This window comes from Spermophilus citellus (assembly GCF_964194105.1).
Source record: "Spermophilus citellus genome assembly, chromosome: 6".
Classification (NCBI taxonomy): Eukaryota; Metazoa; Chordata; class Mammalia; order Rodentia; family Sciuridae; genus Spermophilus; species Spermophilus citellus.
Window position 1 is genome coordinate 7,477,241 of NC_138187.1, and position 21,114 is coordinate 7,498,354.

General features: G+C 57.0%; 2 protein-coding genes across 20 annotated transcripts in view; one reads left to right on the forward strand and one right to left on the reverse strand.

Moving 5' to 3' along the window:
• PKD1 (polycystin 1, transient receptor potential channel interacting) overlaps window positions 1-1,440 on the forward strand; it is a 42,053-nt gene extending 40,613 nt beyond the window's left edge. For all 5 annotated transcript variants that reach the window (XM_081299564.1, XM_081299565.1, XM_081299567.1 and 2 more), the window contains one exon: window positions 1-1,440. In XM_081299564.1, coding sequence (XP_081155690.1) covers window positions 1-462 — 462 coding nt within the window. In that variant the 3' untranslated portion in view covers window positions 463-1,440.
• A 19-nt stretch (window positions 1,441-1,459) lies between these two features.
• TSC2 (TSC complex subunit 2) overlaps window positions 1,460-21,114 on the reverse strand; it is a 35,005-nt gene continuing 15,350 nt past the window's right edge. The window contains exons 16-41 of one of the 15 annotated variants that reach the window (XM_081299577.1): window positions 17,960-18,082; window positions 17,144-17,250; window positions 16,799-16,949; window positions 15,635-15,757; window positions 14,992-15,126; window positions 13,753-13,942; window positions 12,865-12,958; window positions 12,637-12,739; window positions 12,312-12,406; window positions 11,047-11,175; window positions 9,561-9,722; window positions 9,237-9,389; window positions 9,036-9,148; window positions 8,416-8,628; window positions 7,176-7,379; window positions 6,456-6,524; window positions 5,322-5,452; window positions 4,483-4,973; window positions 4,223-4,298; window positions 3,973-4,059; window positions 3,180-3,366; window positions 2,752-2,891; window positions 2,189-2,267; window positions 2,032-2,123; window positions 1,853-1,951; window positions 1,460-1,751 (exon numbers count right to left, since the gene is read on the reverse strand). In XM_081299577.1, coding sequence (XP_081155703.1) covers window positions 1,581-1,751; window positions 1,853-1,951; window positions 2,032-2,123; window positions 2,189-2,267; window positions 2,752-2,891; window positions 3,180-3,366; window positions 3,973-4,059; window positions 4,223-4,298; window positions 4,483-4,973; window positions 5,322-5,452; window positions 6,456-6,524; window positions 7,176-7,379; window positions 8,416-8,628; window positions 9,036-9,148; window positions 9,237-9,389; window positions 9,561-9,722; window positions 11,047-11,175; window positions 12,312-12,406; window positions 12,637-12,739; window positions 12,865-12,958; window positions 13,753-13,942; window positions 14,992-15,126; window positions 15,635-15,757; window positions 16,799-16,949; window positions 17,144-17,250; window positions 17,960-18,082 — 3,717 coding nt within the window. In that variant the 3' untranslated portion in view covers window positions 1,460-1,580. Of the gene's footprint in view, window positions 1,752-1,852; window positions 1,952-2,031; window positions 2,124-2,188; window positions 2,268-2,751; window positions 2,892-3,179; window positions 3,367-3,972; window positions 4,060-4,222; window positions 4,299-4,482; window positions 4,974-5,321; window positions 5,453-6,455; window positions 6,525-7,175; window positions 7,380-8,415; window positions 8,629-9,035; window positions 9,149-9,236; window positions 9,390-9,560; window positions 9,726-11,046; window positions 11,176-12,305; window positions 12,407-12,636; window positions 12,740-12,864; window positions 12,959-13,752; window positions 13,943-14,991; window positions 15,127-15,634; window positions 15,758-16,798; window positions 16,950-17,143; window positions 17,251-17,959; window positions 18,083-21,114 lie in introns of those variants that run through there. The other 14 variants (XM_081299576.1, XM_081299575.1, XM_081299569.1 and 11 more) reach the window with 14 other exon arrangements.

Consider the following 21,114-nt stretch of genomic DNA (forward strand, 5'->3'; position numbering starts at 1 on the left):
TTCCGCCACAAGGTCCGCTTTGAAGGAATGGAACCACTGCCCTCCCGCTCGTCCCGGGGCTCCAAGTCCTCCCCAGGCGCACTCCCACCCAGTGCTGGCTCCAGTGCCTCACACCCCTCCACTGCCTCCAGCCAGCAGGACGGGCTGAGTGTGGGCCTGGGCCACTCGGGGCCACGGGGGGAGCCTGAGCCAGAGCCCTCCCGCCTCCTTGCTGTGTTTGAGGCCCTGCTGACCCAGTTTGACCGCCTCAACCAGGCCACGGAGGACGTCTACCAACTGGAGCAGCAGCTACAGAGCCTGCGAGGCCATAGGAGCAGCAGGACTCCCACCTCACCATCCCCCAGCGCCAGGCCACTCCTGCCCAGCCACCCTGCCCAGCCAGGTCGGGGTATGGACCTGGCCATAGGACGCAGCAGGCCATGCCTGTGGGCTAAAAACAAGGTCCACCCTAGCAGTCCTTAGCCCAAGGGAATCTGGGCCATGCCCCTTCTTTGGGGCAGGGCCTGTGGCTTTGCTCTGGCCCCTTGGAGCCAGGGTGGACACCGCTCAGTATTATCTTCTGCCACCCTCAGGGTTTCGGGTCGGGCAGAACAGCTACACGCAGGTTTCCCAGGGAGCAGGCGGGTGGGTCTGCCTGTCTCTGGGCTTCAGCACTTTAAAGAGGCTGTGACCAGCCAGGACCCAGGGCCCCTCCCCAGCTCCCTGCAGGAACAGCAGCATTGGACCAGCGAGAACCTGGCTCTGAGTCGCTAACTTATTTCCCCCAGTCCTCAGGTACAGCGGGCTGTGCCCGGCCCACCCCTGGGCAGCCATATCCCCTCGCTAAGGATCCAGGCTTTCAGGAGAGTTGAGCTGCACCTCCTGTGGTCCGCCCCTAAGTTATTACCTCTCCTTCCCACCCCCGCAGCGCACTCACCTCCAGTGCCCCGCCCCCCGTCATGTGTCTACCATTAGTAATTTATACAGGGTTAAAATGTGTGTGTTTTTCTATGTCACTATTTTTCACTAGGGCTGATGGACCTGGTGGTTGAAGCTAGGCCCTGTGGCTGGGTTAGAGTCTGGGGCACAGCTGCCCCGGACCACCACACCCTTTGTTTCACTCCCCTGCCTAGGGCCTGGTGGTGACAAGGCAGCACCCAGGCCTGCCAGTGTCCAGTCTAGGCAAGGGCAGGAGTGAAGGGCGACAGGCAGGCAGGGGAAAGGACCCTCCTGGGGCTGGCTCCCAGGACTGGGTTGGTGAGCGTGTGTGACAGTGTGAGTGTGTGAGGTGGAGGCCTGGGTGTGAGCACCAGGGCTCCACTGATGTGGGAGGGGCTGTCCCCAAGAGACCCAGGATCTGAGCATGCTCACTTCTGGGGCCACAGCTGCAGGTATAGCCTCAATCCTGCCCCCAACCCCACAAAACGGACAAAGTCAAATAAAGGAGCTGTCTGACTGCTACCTGCACCTGAGTCTGAGCGCCGGGGACACATGGCCAATTTATTTTCATATATACAGAACACTGTCTATCATCCTGTGGAGGGACAGGGAGGAGGTGGCCACAAGCCTGGCCACAGCAAGCCCTGGGCACATGCTCGGCCTCACACAAACTCGGTGAAGTCGTCCACTGAGGAGATGAGGCGCTTCCGCTGGCCTGCCTCACAGGTGGCTGTGGCCTCAGCTGGGGCCTGAGCCTGGGCTCTGGGGTGGGCTGTGGACTGCATCTGTAGCAGAGGCAGGCTGGGGTTCGAGTAGTGGGCTTCCTCACGGATCTGAGGGGGAAAGAGGGCCTTGGCAGCAAGCCCAGGAGGGATGGCACACAATTTGCCCAACCCTTGTCAGCACATCTCTGAGGGAACCTCATCCGTCTTACCCGGTGGCGGAGCCGCTTGATGTGGCGGAGCCGGGCGATCCACTTGGAGGGGTAGATGTCGGTGGGGTTGGAGCGACTGTGGTGCACCTGTGAGGCCATCTGGGGCCGGGAGGCAGGGTGGTCAGTCCCCATCCAGGGCACGTGCCTGCCATCCCGCCCCGGGATCTGCCTTCACTCACGTTTGCGTGCAGGGCCATCTGGCGAGCCACAAAGGGCAAGTTGCGGTCAGACACAATCTTGGCCACGCTCGTGTCCACAAGGCCCTCCATGTCTGGGGAGATAGGTGCTCACACCGGGCTCGGCCCCTGTGCCTCCCCACCTATCCCCGAGCCTCACCTTTCCTGCACTGCAGTGACAGCAGGTTGCACTCGTAGTCCAGGGGTGTGATGATCACATGGACAAAGTTGAACTGGCCCTGCCCAGATGTGGGAAAGGGCCATCCTGTCATCAGCATGTCTGTGGGCCACCTCCTGCCTCACTGACCTCAGTACCAGGCTTATTGGTGATAGAGGCTCATGACCTTGATGGCAACACTCTGCCACCTGCCTTTGTGCTTGAACTTGCTCCTCACCAGCCTGGGGACAGCCATACCCAGCCCACTCCAGACCTGACCCGGACCTCAGGACATGCTGCAGCACTTAGGTCCACAGGCACACAGCTCCAGTACCCCCACACACTGCCCACCAACATGGCCCCATGGTCTGCCATGAAGACAAAGCAGGCAGGCCTGGCCTCCACGCTGTCACGCAACCTATTCCCAGCCATGACCCCTCAGGTGGGCCTGGGCACCCCATCCCAGCTGTGCTGCCACCTTGGCCTCTGACCTGTCCAAGAGGCAAGATGTAGGTGACAGAGCTCAGGTGTTGCCTGGGCACCCAACACACAAGGACCCGACTCACCTTGATGGTGCCCAGCTTGAAGTCCTCCCCAGAGTCATTGTAGATGATGGAGACAAAGTCATTGCCCAGGTGTCGCTTCTTATCACAGCGGTGCTTGTCCACGTCCTTGGTGGGCATCAGCGTAGCAATATGGAAGACAGCTGTGGGCAAGTGAGGCTGGGCTGGGTGGTAGGCACAGCCCCAGGCAGGGCAGTACAATGCAGGGTGTAGGGCCGGGGTCAGAGGGTCTCAATGGAGCTTCCCGTGCCTCCCACCAGGCAGCCCCTGGATTCTCTGGCAGCTGAGGGCCTACTGGAGCCACAAACTCATGCCCCTGCTGGCACACAGCTCCCCCTGAGGGCAGCAGCTCAGCCACTGCCTGCATGCCAGCCCTTGTGCCACACCACCCAGCCCCCAGGAATGACTCATGCACAGGAGGTGTGGCCCACCTTGCATGATGTCATCGTGCCAACAGTAGGTGAACTGGCCATCCTCGCCACACACGTCCAGGCCACCCAGGTACACCTTGTCGGGCTGGCAGTCCTTGAGCTCGATGAGCCTACCAAGCCCTGTCAGGAACTCTGTGTACCTGTAGGAGCCGTGCTCATTGGAGAGGATGGCCAGCTCGCTGTTGCTCTGTGGGGAGAGCCAGAGGAGCAGGGTGGCATCCAGCCCAGCTGTCAAGGGTCCCGAGCTCTGCTGCTGTCCAAACTCCATGCAGGCAGCTACCCAGCCAGATGGCATGGTACCACCCTGGATTCCTGCCTCTCCCATCCCATATTTAGCGGGTCAGCAAATTTTAGGTTAGTGCTCTCTTCAAAATACACCCAGAGTGCTGAGGCTGTAGTTCAGTGGTCTCTACATTGCTTGCCTAACATGCAGGAGCCCTGGGTTCCATCCCCACCAGAAGCCTAGCCCCACACCCCACCCACTCCACCAAGGCTACCAGAAGGGCGGCACCCCAGCTCTGGCCACCTTCCTGTGCTCATTTGGGGCCAGACCGCCCCAGAGGCCTTTGCACCTTCTGCTCTTGAACCTCTCCCCACAGTCCTCACGACTCACCTACCACATGCCTTAACATGAGCCTCACAGCTGAGTGCCTGGCACAGGGCTCCACAAACACTATCAGAGGACAAGGGAGTACCCAGAGGAGGGGGCAGAGGGCGCAGATTCCCCCACTGCCCCAGGAGGAAGACCACAGCCCACCCAGCCCGAGAGGGCCTGCCAGCCCAGTAGCCTCACCTGGCCTTCGCCCACATACAGCACAGCAATCTTGTGTGTGTCATACGAAGGGATCTGGTCAAGGAGTTGCACTGACCGCTCGAAGGACTGCAGCCACACAGAGCCTGTCTGAGCCCTGGCCAGAGGCCACCCCACGGCCCTGCCCACCCCATAGAAGTGCCCTACCTGGGTGGGTTGTCCCTGCTACCAGCTGGGCTCTGACCACCACTGCCCAGAGCAGGGGCCTCCCTGGGGAGGAGGGTGTGCCTACCTCATTGGGCAAAAGGATGGGCTTGTTGGACTCATCACCAAAGAATGGCGAGTGGTAGAGCTGCAGGAACACGAAGCTGGGGAGGGGTTGGTGGTGAGGGTGGAGCTGGGGCTCAGGGCCACCCCTGGGAGAGCAGAGGGCCAGCACCTAACCGGCCAAGGGAAGACAACAGGACCTGCCCTTGGCCTGCTCTGCCTGGGGTGACTCAGCTGCCCTGTCCCCAGGTACTGTCTGGGAGCTGCGGATGGGAGGAGGCCTACCTGGGGTTGATGCCAGGTACTTTCTCAGCACTGGAGGCTGCAGCTCTGCTCTTCAAAGTGTCCCTCTCCACCCTCTTGCCCCTGCGCGATGGGGCTGAATCGGAGATAGTGTAGCCTCGGGGCCGGAGGCCACCGGGAGAGCGGGGGCAACTGGATGGCAAAGGACCCTCGGGTACGGCGGAGCCCCGGCCCTCTTCACCTGGGGCTGCCCAGGCCACACTTTCCCCATCCAGGATCCCAGACTGGGATCGGGCCTTGACCTCAGGGCTCAGCCGGCCAGCATCAGCCTTGTCCCCAGGGTTCCCAAGGATGTCCTGCAGTGTTTGCAGCTCAGGCGAGGAGCTGGACTTGCTCAGGGGCTGTGATGGCTGGAAGGAGGGGTCCACGGAGGGCCGGCCACCCTCAGAGGAGACTGCTGCCTCAATTGGGATGCCCCCCGCAGCCAGCTCCTCAGTGTGGGGCTTCTCCTCCTGGCTGGAGGCTGAGGATGACTGTGAGACCCCAAAGAGGACCTTGGTCAGGTTTCTCCAGAGGCCTCTGTCCGCATCTATGGTCCCCACACCCCCCTGGGCCCATATTGAGCAAAGGATCTGGGACCCCATGGCCCAAGGGCACTGCAAATGGGGGCCACCCCAGACAGCCAGAGGGAACTCAGATGGCCCCAAGTAGGAGGAATGTGGAATAGCTATTTTTTCAGATGAGAAACATAAAATTCTGCCAGGTTCACAGGGCAAGCTAGTGTGGGGCCAGGAGGTCTGGTACAGGCTGACTCTCACCTGCAGGTGCCCCCCGACCTCCCCGGTACAGGGCTCTGTCCTGGCATCTTCTGTGACACTCACCCTGCTGTAAGCCTCAGAGCGCCGGCAACGCCTGTCCGCACTTAGCATTGCCTCCAAATCCTCCAACTCGGGGGGCTCCCCTGGTACATGAGTCTCGCCTGGACTCCCCTCCTCCAGAACCACAGCAGAGTCTGAGAGAACACAGAAGGGGCTGCTGGGGGCTGGGTCAGGCCCTGGCACTCATGTGGCCTCAGAATACCAGGCTCTTCCCCACCAGAAGGGACAGGGCTCTGCCTGCTGCTGTCACCATGGAGCAAGCTGAGGAGAGGTCGCTGGACCCTTGCACTGGGGCCTCCTATGGAATCACAGGGTTCACTGAGCACCAGCTCTGCCCACCCAGGTGTCCACCAGAAGCCACCTCTGAACCTCCAGCAAGGTGGGCAGGTGAGGGCAGGACAAGGAAGAAGCCCCATTCAAGATGGTCTCAGCTTGGGAGGGGTGCAGTCCTTGAGACCAGCCCCCAGAGATCCAGGAAAGAGGCTGAGCTTCTCCAGGACTTGGGACCTGAGGAAGAGGCTGATGTGGGGGACAGCACCATCGACAGACTGAGCCCACTGTGAGGCCAGAGGCTTGCCTTCAAGTCCCAGCCAGGCCCACAGCAGGTATGCTAGGAGTGAGGGACCAAGGTCCCTAGACAGCATTTTCCACACAGCATCAGGGCAGCCCATGGGTGAGAAGCAGCCAAGGGTCAAAGCAGCCTGTGACACCCACACACGGCAGCCCACTCACTGCACATTGCCCTTCCTGCCAGTCTGCAGGGACCCTGGCCAGCTGTGACGAAGGCAGATGCAGGCCACCATGAATCAGGGCAAGGTCAGCTCAGCTGGGCCCTGAGGCTAAACTCGGTACCCAAGAGCTGCCACCCACTGGCACCAGAGACCAGGCCACCCCACCTGCTGGAGGCCACGTGCAGCGTGGAGCAGGGCTCGGCACAAAGGGCACAAGTCAGGGGCTCCCACTGCAAAGCAAGGCATCTGCACAGGTGTCCTCATGCGGTCGGGACCCTGCTTCCCGAGGGCGGCGAGGCTGACAGGGTCATGGAGGGGTGGCCAGATGAGGGACGATGAGAACAGCGCCTCTGCAGCAGACGGCGCTCTGCAGCAAACATCATTCCTTAAAGGGATGCGCGAATACCTGCCCAGGAAATGCTCCTGTGCAGCTGTCCTTGGCAGCTGGACTGGTACAGGGAGGAGAAAGAGGCCACTGCAAGGGAACCACGTGAGCGGCCACGTCAGCAGCAGAGATTACACACAGGCCGAGCAGAGAGGACAGGCATAGACCCCGAGCCTAGAGAGGAGAGAGGGGAGGGCCAGCGGCGGCCGGGGCCAGCGCACTCGGGCTCCCGGCTCTCCAGGCAGCTTGCAGGGACCTCTGGGTGGGCAGCGCTCCCCAACTTCTCCTGACAGCAGACATCTTCAGCCTCTAAGTACTATCTGCGGCCACATGAGGGAGGCCAGAGGGTGCAGCATAGGATGGGGCCAATAGGCCTGGAGCACACAGACTGGCAGGCTCAGGCACCCCAACCCCAATCAGGCAAATGTGTGTTTGCCTGTGGTGTCTCCTGGAGCCCTGGTCCCCAGGCCTCCTATACAGAGTGCCAGCCAAGCTCCATTGAGCTCTACCCATTCCCAACACTGCCATCCCCAGCAGCACCTGAGCGGCAGACAGCAGGAATCAGTTTCTAAGAAACCGGGTCCCTTCAACAGATGGGAGCCTGCTCCCAACATCAGGGCCCAGAGCACCTGCAATCCCCTGAAGATGTGCGAGGACAACAGTATGGGGGGCCTCAGCAGAGGGAACCGTGTGCCCCAGTCAGGCAGCTCACAGCCTGCATGTAGCCCTGCCAGAACTCACCTGTATTAGAGCGTGGGAGAGGAGGGGGCCTGGCCGTGCCAGCTGCCGGCACTGACAGTGACTTGTACAGAGCCGTGTCACGGTGCTCCTTGAAGCGCTCAGCAGCCATGAGGGCGTTGGACAGCTCTTGCAGGGGCATGTTGTTGATGTCCGAGGAGAAGGGACTAAGTGGGTTCTCAAGGCTCATCAGCCAGCTGGTGTTCCCTGGGTAAGGCAGGGCAGCATCCCTCAAGTCTCAGACCAGCACTTCTCACTGGCTATCCCCTTGGGCAGCTTCCACGTGTGCCATCCTCAATGGCACATGCCTGTACTTAGGCTGTGGTCATGTCCTCCCTGCTGGACACCAAGCACTCTGCTACTCTAGGTCAATCTCAGAGACACTGCAGGGCAACTGGAGCCTGCTACAGCCTTGTAGCTCAGCACTGTGTGTCCTCTTCTACCACCTCCCGGGCTCCAGGCCTCTGCTAAGCCCTTTTGGCTGAGATGCCTGTTATGGGAAAAGTTACATCCCTTCGGAATTCCACATCACACCCTAACCCATAGGACCTCAGAAGATGACTGCATGTGGAAACAGCATCTGTAAGGAGTGAGATCATGTGAGCGGGTCCTATTCCAGCTTCACTGGTATCATCATAAGATTAGAGCCAGGCACGGTGGTGCACACCTGTAATCCCAGATGCTCCAGAAACTGAGGCAGGAGGATTATGAGTTCAAAGTCAGGCTCAGCAACTCAGCGAGGCACTAACCAACTCAACAAGACCCTGTTTCTACATAAAATATAAGAAAGGGCTAGGGATATGGCTCAATAGTTAAGCATCCCTGGGTTCAATCCCCAGTACCAAAAAAGAAAAAGATTAGGATACAGATGTGTAGAGAGATGACCATGTGAGGACACAGGGTGAAAGCAACATCTGTAAGTCCAGGAGGGAGGCCTCAGAAGGAGCCAGCTCGCTGGCCTGAATTTCCAGCCTACAGACTAGAAAACAAACCTCTGCAGTGCAGGCTGCCTTGTTTGGTGCTTTGCCATGTCAGCCTGTGCAACCCAGAGCAGGCCTGTTTGGACACACTGCCTCTGGAGACCCATCTTCAGAATCTCTTAGCCCAGATGCCCTGTGCTTGCTGCTCTGTGTGGCCACAGCAGTAGGGTAACCATCCCACTATGTGGGGATGGGGCCCCTTCCAAGGGGGGCCCATGCTCAGAGTAGGCCTGATCAGAGTAGTCCACCTGGCCTCTCAGTACCTGTGGGCCTTCGGACCAAGATCTCGGCCCAGCCCTGGGTCAGCAGGGGTACATAGGCTGCCAGATTCGTCTTCTCTGGTGCTGGAACCTGGGCACCCACAGAGGCCTTCTCCGGCTTTGTAGCTGGTACATTCTGTGGTCCTGCAGAAGTGCAGCCTCCTGGGATATGGGAAACTGGTGCATCCAGGGCAGCAACTCGAAGGCCATGTCCCCCTGCAGAGGACCAGGTGGGAGGGCTGGTGACTACCTGCCCAGTACAAATCCACTAGTGCAGAGCTAGAAGCTCCTCCCAGGGTCTGGTCAGACTGGAAGCACCAGGCCAATGTCTACAGGATGCTACAGTGGTAGCACTCAGCCCCAGGCCTGGCCCTCTTAGGTTGCTAACCTCAGTGGGCCCAGGTTAGCTGAAGGGGTCCCAGACATACCTGGACTACGGCCCATTCAAGTACAGCAGAAACAGCTTTGGGGTGAGCCAGGCAAGGCCCAGAGTTGCTCCAGGGCCATGCGAAACACTAGCACCATAAGCAAGCCCTTCAGCCACAAGGGCCTCACTTCATGACTATGCAGAGGGTGCTGCCCTCCCCATACAACAGCAACCAGGCAGGCAGCTGGGAACTCACCCGACATGGAGCGCACCCGATCCCGGGCCCCGCGAGACACCTGCTGCCCAGTCTGGGACTCCAGCTTAGCAGGCGCCTCTTTTGTCTGTCTCACGTGCAGGCCAGGGTTGGAGCTAGGGACAGAAGTGTCCATGTACAGGGTAAACAAGGACTCCCCCAGGTCTCCAGGCTAGCAGGGCACGGGGGAGAAGGAGCAGTCACCTTGATTCTGGGCTGGCCTGCAGATCCCCAGAGTCCAGGCCCAGCAATGAGCGGGTCCCAGCTCCCACACTGGTCGTCACTGTGACAAGCTTGTTCCCAACCAGCCAGGTTTTGGTCCTGCCGCCTGCCAGGAGAAATTCTCCCACGGGAGACCTGAAAGCAAAAAAATGTCGCCTTCCAGCTGGCCTGGAGCAGGGCTCTCAGAGATGCCTCAGGGCAAACCACTCCTGAAGGCCAGAGTGGCCCTGATGGCCTGCACAGCTGCACTCATCACCATGGTGTGGCTTGAGGCTGTACCTCCCACCCCTGGAGCCCAGGTCACACCTCTTAGGTACTGCCGTGAAGTTGGAGAACACGTATCGGGCCATCATATCCAGGCACGTTTCTGTGAGCTCCAGATGGAGATTTTTCAAGTTGTCATCAGCCTGGGCCATGGAGTTCTCATCTGCTGACCCCAGGCTGGCACTGGTGAGGGATGTCTGTATCCTGCTAGAAGAAGTCATGGCCAGGGTCAGAGTGCCAGGAACGGCCGAGACACCTACCACCAGGGGCAAAGCTCAATGCATGCACAGGCCAAAAGGGCCTTGCTCCAAAAGACCCCATCAGGACCAGGTGCAGCGGCCAACTGAGCCGCAGCTTTGCAAACCATGTGGACCACATCATCCCAGGGAGGAGGGAAACACCTTGCAAGAAAGACCTGGGCCCTCTGGTCAGAGCAGAAATTTGAGAGATTGGTGAGACAGGCATCCCCTCTGCCCGAGCACATAGGAGAGTTAGTCATCGTTGTAGCAGAACAGCTTAATCATGCAGAGTCAAAGACCATGGGGATCAGAGCAGGATTGCATTCTGCCCACATAGCCACTACTTCCATCTAGGACAAGGAGGGCTGGGCTCAGTGAGAGACAGGGCCAATGCAGCACTCCACACACCCCAGGGACCAGGGGAAGGGCTTATGTAGATTTAGCTGTCACAAGTTTCACAGCCCTTAGCCACATTAAAGACTTGCTAAAAAAGAGCTGACAGGAGCCTCACAGAATGCCTCTCCATCCCCCAACTCCTGGCCAAATACCCAACAGAAGAGGCTAGTCTGTGGCTGGAGCCAAAGCAGGCGTTAATAAGAAGCTAGGTCCCAGAGCACGGGATGTTGAGGCCAGGAGGGGCTTCTAGGTGGACACAGGCATCCCCTCTGCTAAGTGCAGCCTGAGCCAGCAGGGTGACCACAGGTAGGCAGCTGCCTGGAACCGGTCTCTGAAAGCTTGTGCCTGCCCCTGGGTCTGGCCAGCAGAAATAATTGAGGCTATGCCTGGGGGCTGGCTTGCCCTTCCCAAGCTGCCCACCACCCCTCCACCAAAGTCCCCAGTTCCCCTCCAGCTATCACAGAAAGTAGACCTTTCCCAGAAGGAAGTCCAAGAAGAAAAGTCTACTCTACGGACTGTGACAAAGCCAAACTCAAACCTGAATGTCTCTATTGAACCTGCAGAGGCCCTGCTTTAATTTGAAAAAGCCCTTGCCCTCTGGGGACAAGCCTGTGGAGGCTACCACTGGCTGCCCAGCTTTCTAGAACAGCTGCCCTGGCCAGGTGTCCAGACAGGCCTCTGAGGTTGCCATGCAGCGGCCCATGCTGTACAGGTCTCAGGGACAGAATGCAACCTTTCCACCCCTGGCCACCAGGATCCCTTGGGCCAGGGTCAGGCTTTCCTCTAGCCCTGGCCAGGCAACAAGGTCATGCAAGCAGCCCCATGCACCGCCACCCGGGTGCTCACGGGCCAAGCTCCGGGTCTGTGCCCCCCTCCCAACACAGCCCCGCTACCTGCGGACCACATGATCAGACACACTGACGCTGCGGCACCGGAAGGCCTCGGCTGCAGGGCTCTCCTTGAGTTCTTTCACAGGTGGGGAGTTATTCGAGCCTTGTTTGGGGGCTCTGGCTATCCTCAAACTACCAGGTGAGGAAGGAAGCCCCAGGCCCCAGAGAGCCCAGCTCCCGGGAAGGGGAAAACAAGCCATTGGAGGGGTGAGGAGGAAAGGTCCCAGGCCACAGGGTCAAGATGGAGAGATCCCGCGAGATGAACAAAAGAACCATGCCAAAGGACAGTTAGCAGGGAAGAGACAGAAAACAAAATGCATAAAAATACAACTCGTAAGCCGACTGAGAGCAGCAAGGTTTCACAATGATACCAAAACAAAGGACGTTGGTGCAAATTAAACGTGTGGATCGCCCGCACGGCAGGTTCCAGGCTGTGCTGACCAGGTGTCCCCACCCAGCTCTGGGACCCAGGAGGCACCAAGGCCACGATGGCCAGGCCCAGAGAGGAGACTCTGGCCACTGACAGTCAAACTCACACCCTTGCCCCAGCCCCAGCAGCCTGAGCAAGTGGCTTCTAAGTGTAAGTCGCACTGGAAAGTGCCGTATCCCACATAGGGAGAGCCAAGAAAGCCTGGGCAGGAAGTGAAGGCAGGCGGGGCAGCCATTCAGTAAGTGCAGACGAGAACATAGAGGCCTAGCACAGCTTTTTTGTCAGACTTGGCATAAGCGGTCATGATGGTAGAGAGGAGCGTGCCCCCAGGTGAGCAAGCTCTGGAGGAAGAGGGCAGCCCTGGCTGCAGGCTGGGTTAACCAGAGGCCACAGGGCTGAGCAGGGGGTATACAGGGTTCCCCTGCCCAGGCTGAGTCACAGCTGCCCTGACATGACCCTGGGCTTCTCTGGTGAAGTGAGACCCAAATCTGGACACCTACAGCCAGCACCCCAATCCCCAACTCAGCAAATCCAACCATACTTGTGACCTAGGCAGGCCAAGATGCCAACCCCCAGGATCTAAAATGCCAAAGGCCATAGGAGGCCAGCCTGGTGAGTGTAAGGCATTAATGGTCCTTGTAGGCCCTGCCTAGTCTCTCAAATCCTGGGCATCTTGCCCCAGCAGACCCTATATGGTGGCACACCTTCAACCCCAGCTCCTACACCCACTTACTGGCCTAGAAGCAGCTGGCCAGCCCCAGCTAAATACACCGCAGTGGTCACAGGGATCCTACCCCTTCCAACACCAACACCAGGCACACCCAAAGCACACCCAAACCTTTTGGGCCTCTCGTTGAGACTGGTGCTCCGTGCTCTGAAACTGTCCTTCTCGGGGGTGTCATCAAAAGACAGGAGGACGTTAGAGCGCAGGCCCTGGAGTAGGACAGACTTAAGCTGTGAGGTGGTGCTATGGGAGGCCTGGGGCAAGCTGTAGACCCAAAAGATAGTGGCAGCTCCACTGTCCTGTCCATATCTGGCTGGGTAGTGAGCCAGGCTCAGCAGACTGAACCCCTCCTCCTTCTCCCCTGCCAATGTCCCTGCTCTTCCACAGATGAAGTGGATCCTGGCACTAATAGACACAAGCCCCTACTCCATGGGCTGACCTTAGTGATGTAAGGGACAAAATCCTTCCGGAAGGGCAGGCGACACCTAATGAACCACATGGCAATAACATGATGGGCCAGGCACACGATGTACTGGTTGAACCTGAGGCAAGAAGAAAGGGTCAGCCCTGGTACTACTCCCTGCGGTGGCTGAGGGCAGCAGCCAGGTGGAAGCAGAGGAGCCAAGGCCTCGGCAAGGAGCGGGAGGGCCTGGGAGCTAGCACTTACTTGGAGGGGTTAGTGTACGGCAGGGAGATGGCAAACACACTTGCGTACTGCTCTGCAGCAAAGTTTCTGTAGAGATGGGGCAGCCTGGCCAGAGCTGCAATGCAAGGACCACCGTGAGGGGAGCCCAGGCCAGCCTGCAGGTAGACCATGGCCACTGGCAGTGTCACTAGGGTCTTGAGCTTTATCTCTAAAAGCCAGGATAGCCATTCTGGTCCAAGACAGGGAAGGCCAGGGCCACCTGAACATGATCTTCCTGATGCTGGCCTGGGCTCTCCTTTCCAACCCAGCAAACTACAGTCCTCAGGCCAAACCTGGCTTATAGTCTGCACCCATATGACCCACAAGCTAAGAACAGTCTTTATGTTTTCACAGGGAAGCAAAATAAAATAAAAAGAATACACAAGAAAGCCCGTGTGGTCCAAGAGGTCTTCTCTTTGGTCCTACACTCTGTTCTGATTCCCCAACATCTAAGGCCTGCTATTGGCCAGATACATACAAGGTGGCAGGAAGGGGCAGACAAGGTACCCTGAACTCCCGGGAGTCACCATCTAACAGTGGAGTGGACAAAGTGGGGTGATGTGGCAACACCCAGTTGTGGTATGTACCCTGACAGACAGAGGCTGTCAAGGGAATCTCCTGTTGGGGAGATTTTTCCAATGATGTCAAGGGAGAAAAGAAACAGCCTCTCCAAGGCCACTTAGGCAGCTGGCAGGATGTGCCATGGCCAGGTTCCCAAGGCAGGCCAGCCTGTGCACAGGGGGACAGGGACTGGGAGGGGTCAGCACCAGGCACTACAGTAGGCACAACCCAAACCGAGGGTCCACCCTGCATGCTTGCCCACATGTGCACTGAGCACATGGGTTCACAGCTGGGGCCGCACATACTCACTGGACAGGAACTCCAGGAGCGGCACAGCCATGCTGGCCGTGGCAGAGATGTGTGTCAGCTTCACCACCAGGACAGGCAGCGCCTTGATGATGATGTCGGGCATCTCCACGCTGCAGATGGCTAGGGCCACCACACACTGGCTGGCACAGCGGTAGATGAGGCCTTGCTCCAGGCAGTAAACCATCTCACGCTACGGGAAGCAAGACGCCTCAGGCCCTGCCCACAGGGACGGAGGGCTGTCCATCCTGTCCATTTCCAGGCCTCATCTCTTTGGCCAATTCTGGGAGGCTCCAAAGGGGTTGGGGGCAAAACTCAATATGGTCCCCAAATGACTGTGGCAGAGCCAGCCACCAGCTGAGCAGACCCAGGCAGCCTGCACAAGTGGGCTACTCCAATCAGGTCCTTCCTGACCCCACTCCACTGTCCAGCAGGATCTGGCTCCCCAACCCATCCTGAAACCAGGACATGCTATGCCCAAAGCCCCTTTGGTTTTGGTCCCCCTGACAGGCTGGCCGTGCTGCCAAGGGGAGGTGCTGCTTGACGCAGTGAGGCTACCAGCTACCTTCTGGGGTAATGCCAGAATGGCAGGCCAGCCACACAGGAGGGGCAGAGCACACCTTGGGACAGGTCTGCCAAGCTCAGCCTGTGGAAAGGAGAATGCAGTGCGAGCTCCCAATAGCATCACAGGAAAAAACTGGGGTCTGGGGAGGCAGGCCTGAGCCTGAGGTGAAGGTGCAAGGACCTCGAGTGGGCTCTTGACCTCTCCAGTGCTTCCATTTCCTGAGACAGTGGGTGATGGCAGCAGCACAGGCCAGAAGAGCGCTGTGTGTGCTTTCTGCACTGACTGTAGGTGCAGAGGGAGCTGAAGCTCTGGGCCCCAGCCTGCCCTTCCTACTGTTCAAAATAGGCCTAGTCATCCTTCCCAAAGTCACAGCAGGGACAGGCCAGGGAATGCTGGAAGGGAGAGAGGCTACTGGGAACAGGAGGCCAGACAGGCATAACCAAGGGCCACATTAAAGCCCAGAACCCCCCCAGAGAATTCAGAAACGCCAGGGATTCAGACACCTGTAGTTTCAGGTTGGCCAGCAGACAGGGACAAATGGCCAAAGTGGGAAACAGAGCCAGCTCACCTGGCTCTGGCCTAACAGCCAGTCCTTGAAGGAGGCAGTGTGTCTCTTTGGCTCAGGACAGGATCTCAAGTCCCAGACACCATCGTGCTCCTCCCCCACCATCCCTCACCTGCTTGGCTTTGTCTAAGTAGTTGTGATAAGAGACCAGAGCTGTCAGCACCGGGACCACGGCCAAGTGGAGGTCGGTTCTGGAGAAGCCTTCGGGGGTGCCTCGGAGCCGCTCAAGGGTCTTTGGACCTGAGAGCTAATGACCAAGACAACCTACCATGAACCCCCTGCCCAGTGGCCAGATCTCCTGGTGGGGCAGAGGGTGCTGGGGAGCCCAGCAGAGCCTGGGCCAATAGTTGCTTTCCTTCTTGGCAGGGGTCTGCCTTTTCAGAGAAGCAGGTAAGGACCTGCTTGTGACATGAGAGAGGCAGAGGCTGACCCAAAGTCACGGGAAGGGGGGAGAAGGGACAAATACTCAGAAACATGCCCTTAACCAGGGACCTCTGATGCCCCATAAACTGGGAGTAGAACGGGTCCCCTGCACTCCCACAGTCCCACAGGCCCCAGGCATAGTATGCACTGCACACAAGGGCCCCAGGCCTGAGGAGACCAAGGTCTGCCTGGCAGGCTGTGGATGGCATGAACTCCTGCCAGAGGCTTGCTGTCCTGTGAAGGAGACTGGATTGTGGCCCCCACCCCGCGATACCAGGTCCACTGTGTATGACGTAGGAGGGGTCAGCACAGGACCTGATGGGTGGGATTACCATGGAGCAGAGGGCAGATGACAGTTGGTCGACACTACATGGGGAGGTGAAGATGAGGACCTTGTAGCGCAGCGACTCAGGCAGCTTGCTGAGGACTAGCTTCAACACCTTCCAGTCAGTCTCCTAGAGGGAGAGGCAGGGTCAGGGAGAGGGTAGGGCTTTATGGACACTGGAGACAGAAGATGAAAGGTCAGTGCTTGAGGCTACTTGCAGCTGGGACAGTACACTCTCTCAGCACACAGGGACTTGGCAAGCCTTGGCCTCTGCCCCTGAGACCCCAGTGGCTGTCAGCCTGCTCTGTAGTGGCTGCCCTCCAGAGACCAGGTAAGCAGAGCCCAGCAGGGAGCCAGCAGCTCCTCCCTCCTTAGCCAACCTCAGGACTTCCACATCTCTGCTCTATTCTCCCCACATCTGCCCAACGTGGCTCAGGTACCACTTGCCTACAGCACTGTACCCAGGGCCTCAAGAGTGCACACCCTGAGCACCAGCTGAACTTCCCTAACAATGAAGGTGTGGCAGAAGAGAAACTACGATGACAGCTGACCGGGAAAGCAGCAAGTCCACAGGCCATGATCCCTGGCACACAACCAGCATCAACCCAATGCCAGGGCAACAGGAGGACATAAGCTGCAGCCTCCAGCTTAACCTCCTTGAGGGAGCAGCCACTACCCAGAGCCAAGTCCAAGGCAGAATGCTGAAAACTCTTGGGAAGTCTCTTATAGGATCTCACTGCCAACACCTACACCCTAGGTCCATCCCTCTCTTGAGCCCCTGCTATTCTATACCCTACTGTCCTTCCCCTTACTAGCCTTTTGAAATCCCATCTCTGCATCTTGGTCCAGCACAACCTGCTACCCAGAACCACACCTACCTGCTTCCAAGCCCTGCTTACTCATGCCACTGGAACCTTCCTCACCTTTCAAGACTGGCCTCAGCCTGCCAGGCAAATGCTCCCCGACACAACTGCACTCTCCTCCCTGTGAGGAGCATGCAGATCTACAGTTACAGTGCTGTGCCTACACATCCGAAACCTGGACACATGCAAAGCTCCCAAGGTCTCTAACGCAGGGGTAAGTGTGTTGACTCCAAGAATCTGGAGCCCTCAGAGCAATTCCTCTAACAGCTCAGTTGAACCAACAGAGCTTGAAGCTGGGCCCCTCTCACCTGCTTCAAACACTGCAGCAGGACACGGAAGAGCAGAGAGTAGGGCAGGTGGCCAAGCCGCACGGTAGGGCCAGAGGGGACAGTGCCAGATGGCCCAGTGGGAGGTGAAAGGGGGCCGCTGGCCTTCTTCTCAGAGCCCCACTCTGGCTCCCTGCACAAGCAATTGGGACAAGCAACTGAGGTCATACCCTGCCATACAGGTTAGAACAGACAGTCCCCCCGACCCAACCCACCACTACAACCCCTTCTGGGATGGTCCCTCAGACACACACCCATTCTTGACAGACAGCACAAGCTCCCCTCTAACCCAATGATCCTGACACCCTCCAGCACATGGGCACATACGCGCAGTCACAGAGGCAGTAGGGGCTGAACCGCACGACCCCATCCTTGCTGGGCAACCCAAGGCGGTGCAACGAATCAGCCCGCAGTAGCAGCAGGAAGTCGAAGGCCTGCCAGGGAGTGAACCACGCCTCTGCCTCAGCCAGAAGTCCAGTGCCAGGGCAGACATGCCTCCCTCTGACCGGGCAACCCATGGACCCTGAGCCTGAACTCTTGTTAGAGCCCCTGGAGCAGATATCCCCACAGCAGATGGGGCCACCTGGGGTAGTGACCTGCATCCCCAAATGCCATAAATTCTGCTCAGGGTCCTGTTGCTTCCCCCATAAAACGACATGGGGCCACCCTCTCCAGCAGATGCTCTTGGAGGGGTCAGGGCTTCCATCTCAGTGACCTCCATTCATCCTGGTATGACATCCAGAGAGCGAGGTCAGAGCAGCTCGACTAGCCCAACCCTCTCCTGAACCTCCCTCTGTCCAGCCCATGCCATATATTGCAGGCCACTGACAGATCTTGTAGCCCCAGGAGCATCAGGGCCACATGCAACCCAGGAAGTTAGGGTGCTTCCTTTTCTCTGCCCTCCTCCCAGGGTACCACCTGATTCAGAGTGATAAACCACAGAAACACAGGTACTACAAAGAAAGGACAGAGAATCATGGGGAGGCTGTGGCCACAGGTGGGTGCCAAGATGAGAAGAGCCTGCAGAGGGCCCCTCTTGGGGCCACCTGCCATCTCTCCAGCCCACAGGCACCATATTTGCTGAGACTGAGTCAGCTTTCTGGGCCTCTGGTTAATCAATCACCCACACCAGCCTGGCTGTACCTGTAGCCGGATGCTACTGGCAATGGGCAGGGAGTAGCCATGCTTGTAGTGGAGCTGGATGTGGCTGACAAGCGTCTCATACACACGCATGGCATGGCTGGCAGGCAAGGTATACAGCTTGGTCTGTGGAGAGAAGGCACAAATCACCACAAGGGTCAGAGCATGCCAGGAAGATGCACCCCAGTGAGGTAGATGACCTCTCTGCAGGCTGAAGGCAGCATCTGCCATGCTTTCCAAGCATGCCCCTCACCACCACCACCACCATACGAGAGGTCGTCTCTCCACACATCCACGTCTGTGTCATCAGCAGAGAACTGGTTGGTAATTTAGGAAAACCTGTCCAATAGGATACCATGCAGCTTCGACTAAATCCCTTCCCTGTGTGCCAAAGAGAGAATTCAGACATTGCAAGGTAAAGCCAAACTAATGAAGGTAGACCCATGAGAGGCGTATGTGCTGCAGGACTATCCCTAAGTGCTGGGCCCATCATCCCACAGGAACACAAGCAACTGAGACCCTGAGCCCTCCCTGACAGGTGACAGGCGAGGCCAGGGCAAGAGCTCTCAGTGCTGCCAGCAGCATGGGGTGGCAAGGCTGGGCCAGAGGCTGCAGGTCCACAAGCACCTAAGGGGCCTTTGTGATCTCTGAGCCTTGGAGGTAAGCAGCAGTTGCCTGGAAACCATCACTGCAGTTCTGTGTGTGTGTGTTTGTGTGTGTGTGTTTGTGTGTGTGTGTGTTTGTGTGTTTGTGTGTGTGTGTGTGTGTGTGTGTGTGTGTGTGTTGCTAGGCATTGAACCCGGGGTCCTGTGCTTGGGAGGCAAGCACTCTACCAGCTGAGAGTTCTATCAGCTGGGCTCTATCCCTAGCCCTATCATTGTAGTTCTTTAAAAGATGACTCACATTCCACAGCTCCTTCCCACAGAACACACAAAGACTTGTCCCCACTTCGACAAGTTGGGAGCAACTGATACAAAAACACCCGAGCCATGCCAGGAGGGACATGGGGTCTCAGCCAAGCCCTTTGGGTAGAAGGTGGAGTCTCCCTTCACTAAGGTTTTTAATTATTTTTTAAAAAGAAATGAAAACAGGGCTGGGGTTGTGGCTTAGCGGTAGAGTGCTCACCTAGCATGTGCGAGGCCCTGGGTACGACCCTCAGCACCACATAAGAAAATAAATAAAATAAAGGTATTGTGTCTAACTACAACTGAAAAATAAATATAAAAAAAAAAAGAAAAGAGGGCTGGGGATGTGGCTCAAGCGGTAGCGCGCTCGCCTGGCATGCGTGCGGCCCGGGTTCGATCCTCAGCACCACATACCAACAAAGATGTTGTGTCCGCCGAGAACTAAAAAATAAATATTAAAAATTCTCTCTCTCTCTCTCTCTCTCTCCCCCTCTCTCTCTCTCTTTAAAAAAAAAAAAAAGAAAAAGAAAAGAAAAGAAAGAAATAAAAACAGTCTGGCAGTTTGCCTCAACCAGGAAACAGCTCAGGCCTGAAGCCAGCTGTTGGGCCTTAGGGCAAATTCCCAAGGGAGGGCAAGGGAACACTTTGCCTTCCCTCTGCAGGTCAGAGGCTTCCAGCTCATCCAGGCCATGAGGCCATCAGTCCCCTTCCCAATAGGTCAGGCAGCACATAGCATGGGCCCACATGGATGAGATCCTAAGAGGAGCTAACTAGATGATACCAGACACTGCTTTAAAGTTGCATGCCAGAAAATAAAAGTCCACTACACCAAGCACTGCAGGAACCTAACTGACTGCCAGCACCTTATGAACTAGAAAATTTTCAGCTAACAGATTCAAATATTGTACCTTATGCAATAATGACACTGGCAAAGATACTAGTGACATTGTAGGGACTTGAAAATCACTAATCAAGGTGCAGTAGCCAGAAAAGCCTGAAAGCTGTCCTACCCAGGCAATGGCAGTCTGGGGACATTTGGGGAACCTGAGGTGATATGTAAGGACAAGGGGGGATATGTAGGGAAATGAGAGAATATATGGGGTGAGGGAACATGAGGGTATGGCAGGGGACATGTTGGGATGAGAGATGTGTAGAGACATGAGAGGCCATGGCCCCAGAGATGCTCAGGAGCCTGTGGGGTACAGGAGCACCTGAGCACCATGCCCAAGGACAGTAGTGGCATGAGGAAATCAGAAGGTGATCTGCCTAATGTGGCACCTGCACCCAGAAAGCATAGAACTCTCACGTGTCAGTCATAGGAAGACAAATGGCACTGTTAAAAAATGGACAGGGCTGGGGTTGTGGCTCAGTGGTAGGGCACTCGCCTTGCACATGCGGGACCTTGGGTTCGATCCTCAGCACCACATAAAAATAAAAAAGTGAAATAAAGGTTAAAAAAAAAAAAAGGGCAAAGAGGAGCTGGGGATACAGCTCAGTTGGTAGTGTGCTTGCCTTGCATGCCCAAGGGCCTGGATTAAATCTCCAGCACCAAAAAAAAAAAAAAAGGCTCACAACAGACATTTCTCTAAAAAAGAAACTAGCCAATAACCATACAAAAAAAATGATAAATGTCATTAGCTTTCAAGGAAAAATAAAACCATAGTGAGACACCACTTCACACTACTAGGACGGCCACAAAGAAACAGATCCACTTATGCGAAATGCACAGAATAGGCAAATCCATGGGAGACAGAAAGTGGGAGCTTTCTGGGGGCTACAGGAAGAATGGTAACAACAGGTAATAGGGATGGGGTTTCTTCAAAGGTGAAGGACACACTCTAAAATTGTGATGATGACTGCCCAGTTCTGTGGATATGGGAAAAACCATTCAACTATTCCCTATAAACAAGTTCTACACCATGTAGAAGTAACATTGTAGGGACTTGAAAATCACTCCCAAGAAATCAATCCTGCCAATCAAAACAGCTGGTTTCTTTTCAGCTGCTGTGGCAGGAACAAGGGCAAGCATTTGGACAAGGACAGGAGGTGGTTCTGCCCAGACTGTGGCAGTTCCACACAGACTAGATAGTACACGGTACAAACAACACAGAACTCACCCCTACCTCACCCCTGCAGCCTCTTGTCCAGTCAGGACCTTATGCCTGCTGTAACCACCATACCTCTGTAACCCTGGGAGGTCAGATCTCCTGGGAAACACACCTCTGAAGAACAGCCTCCAACTATAATGGATAA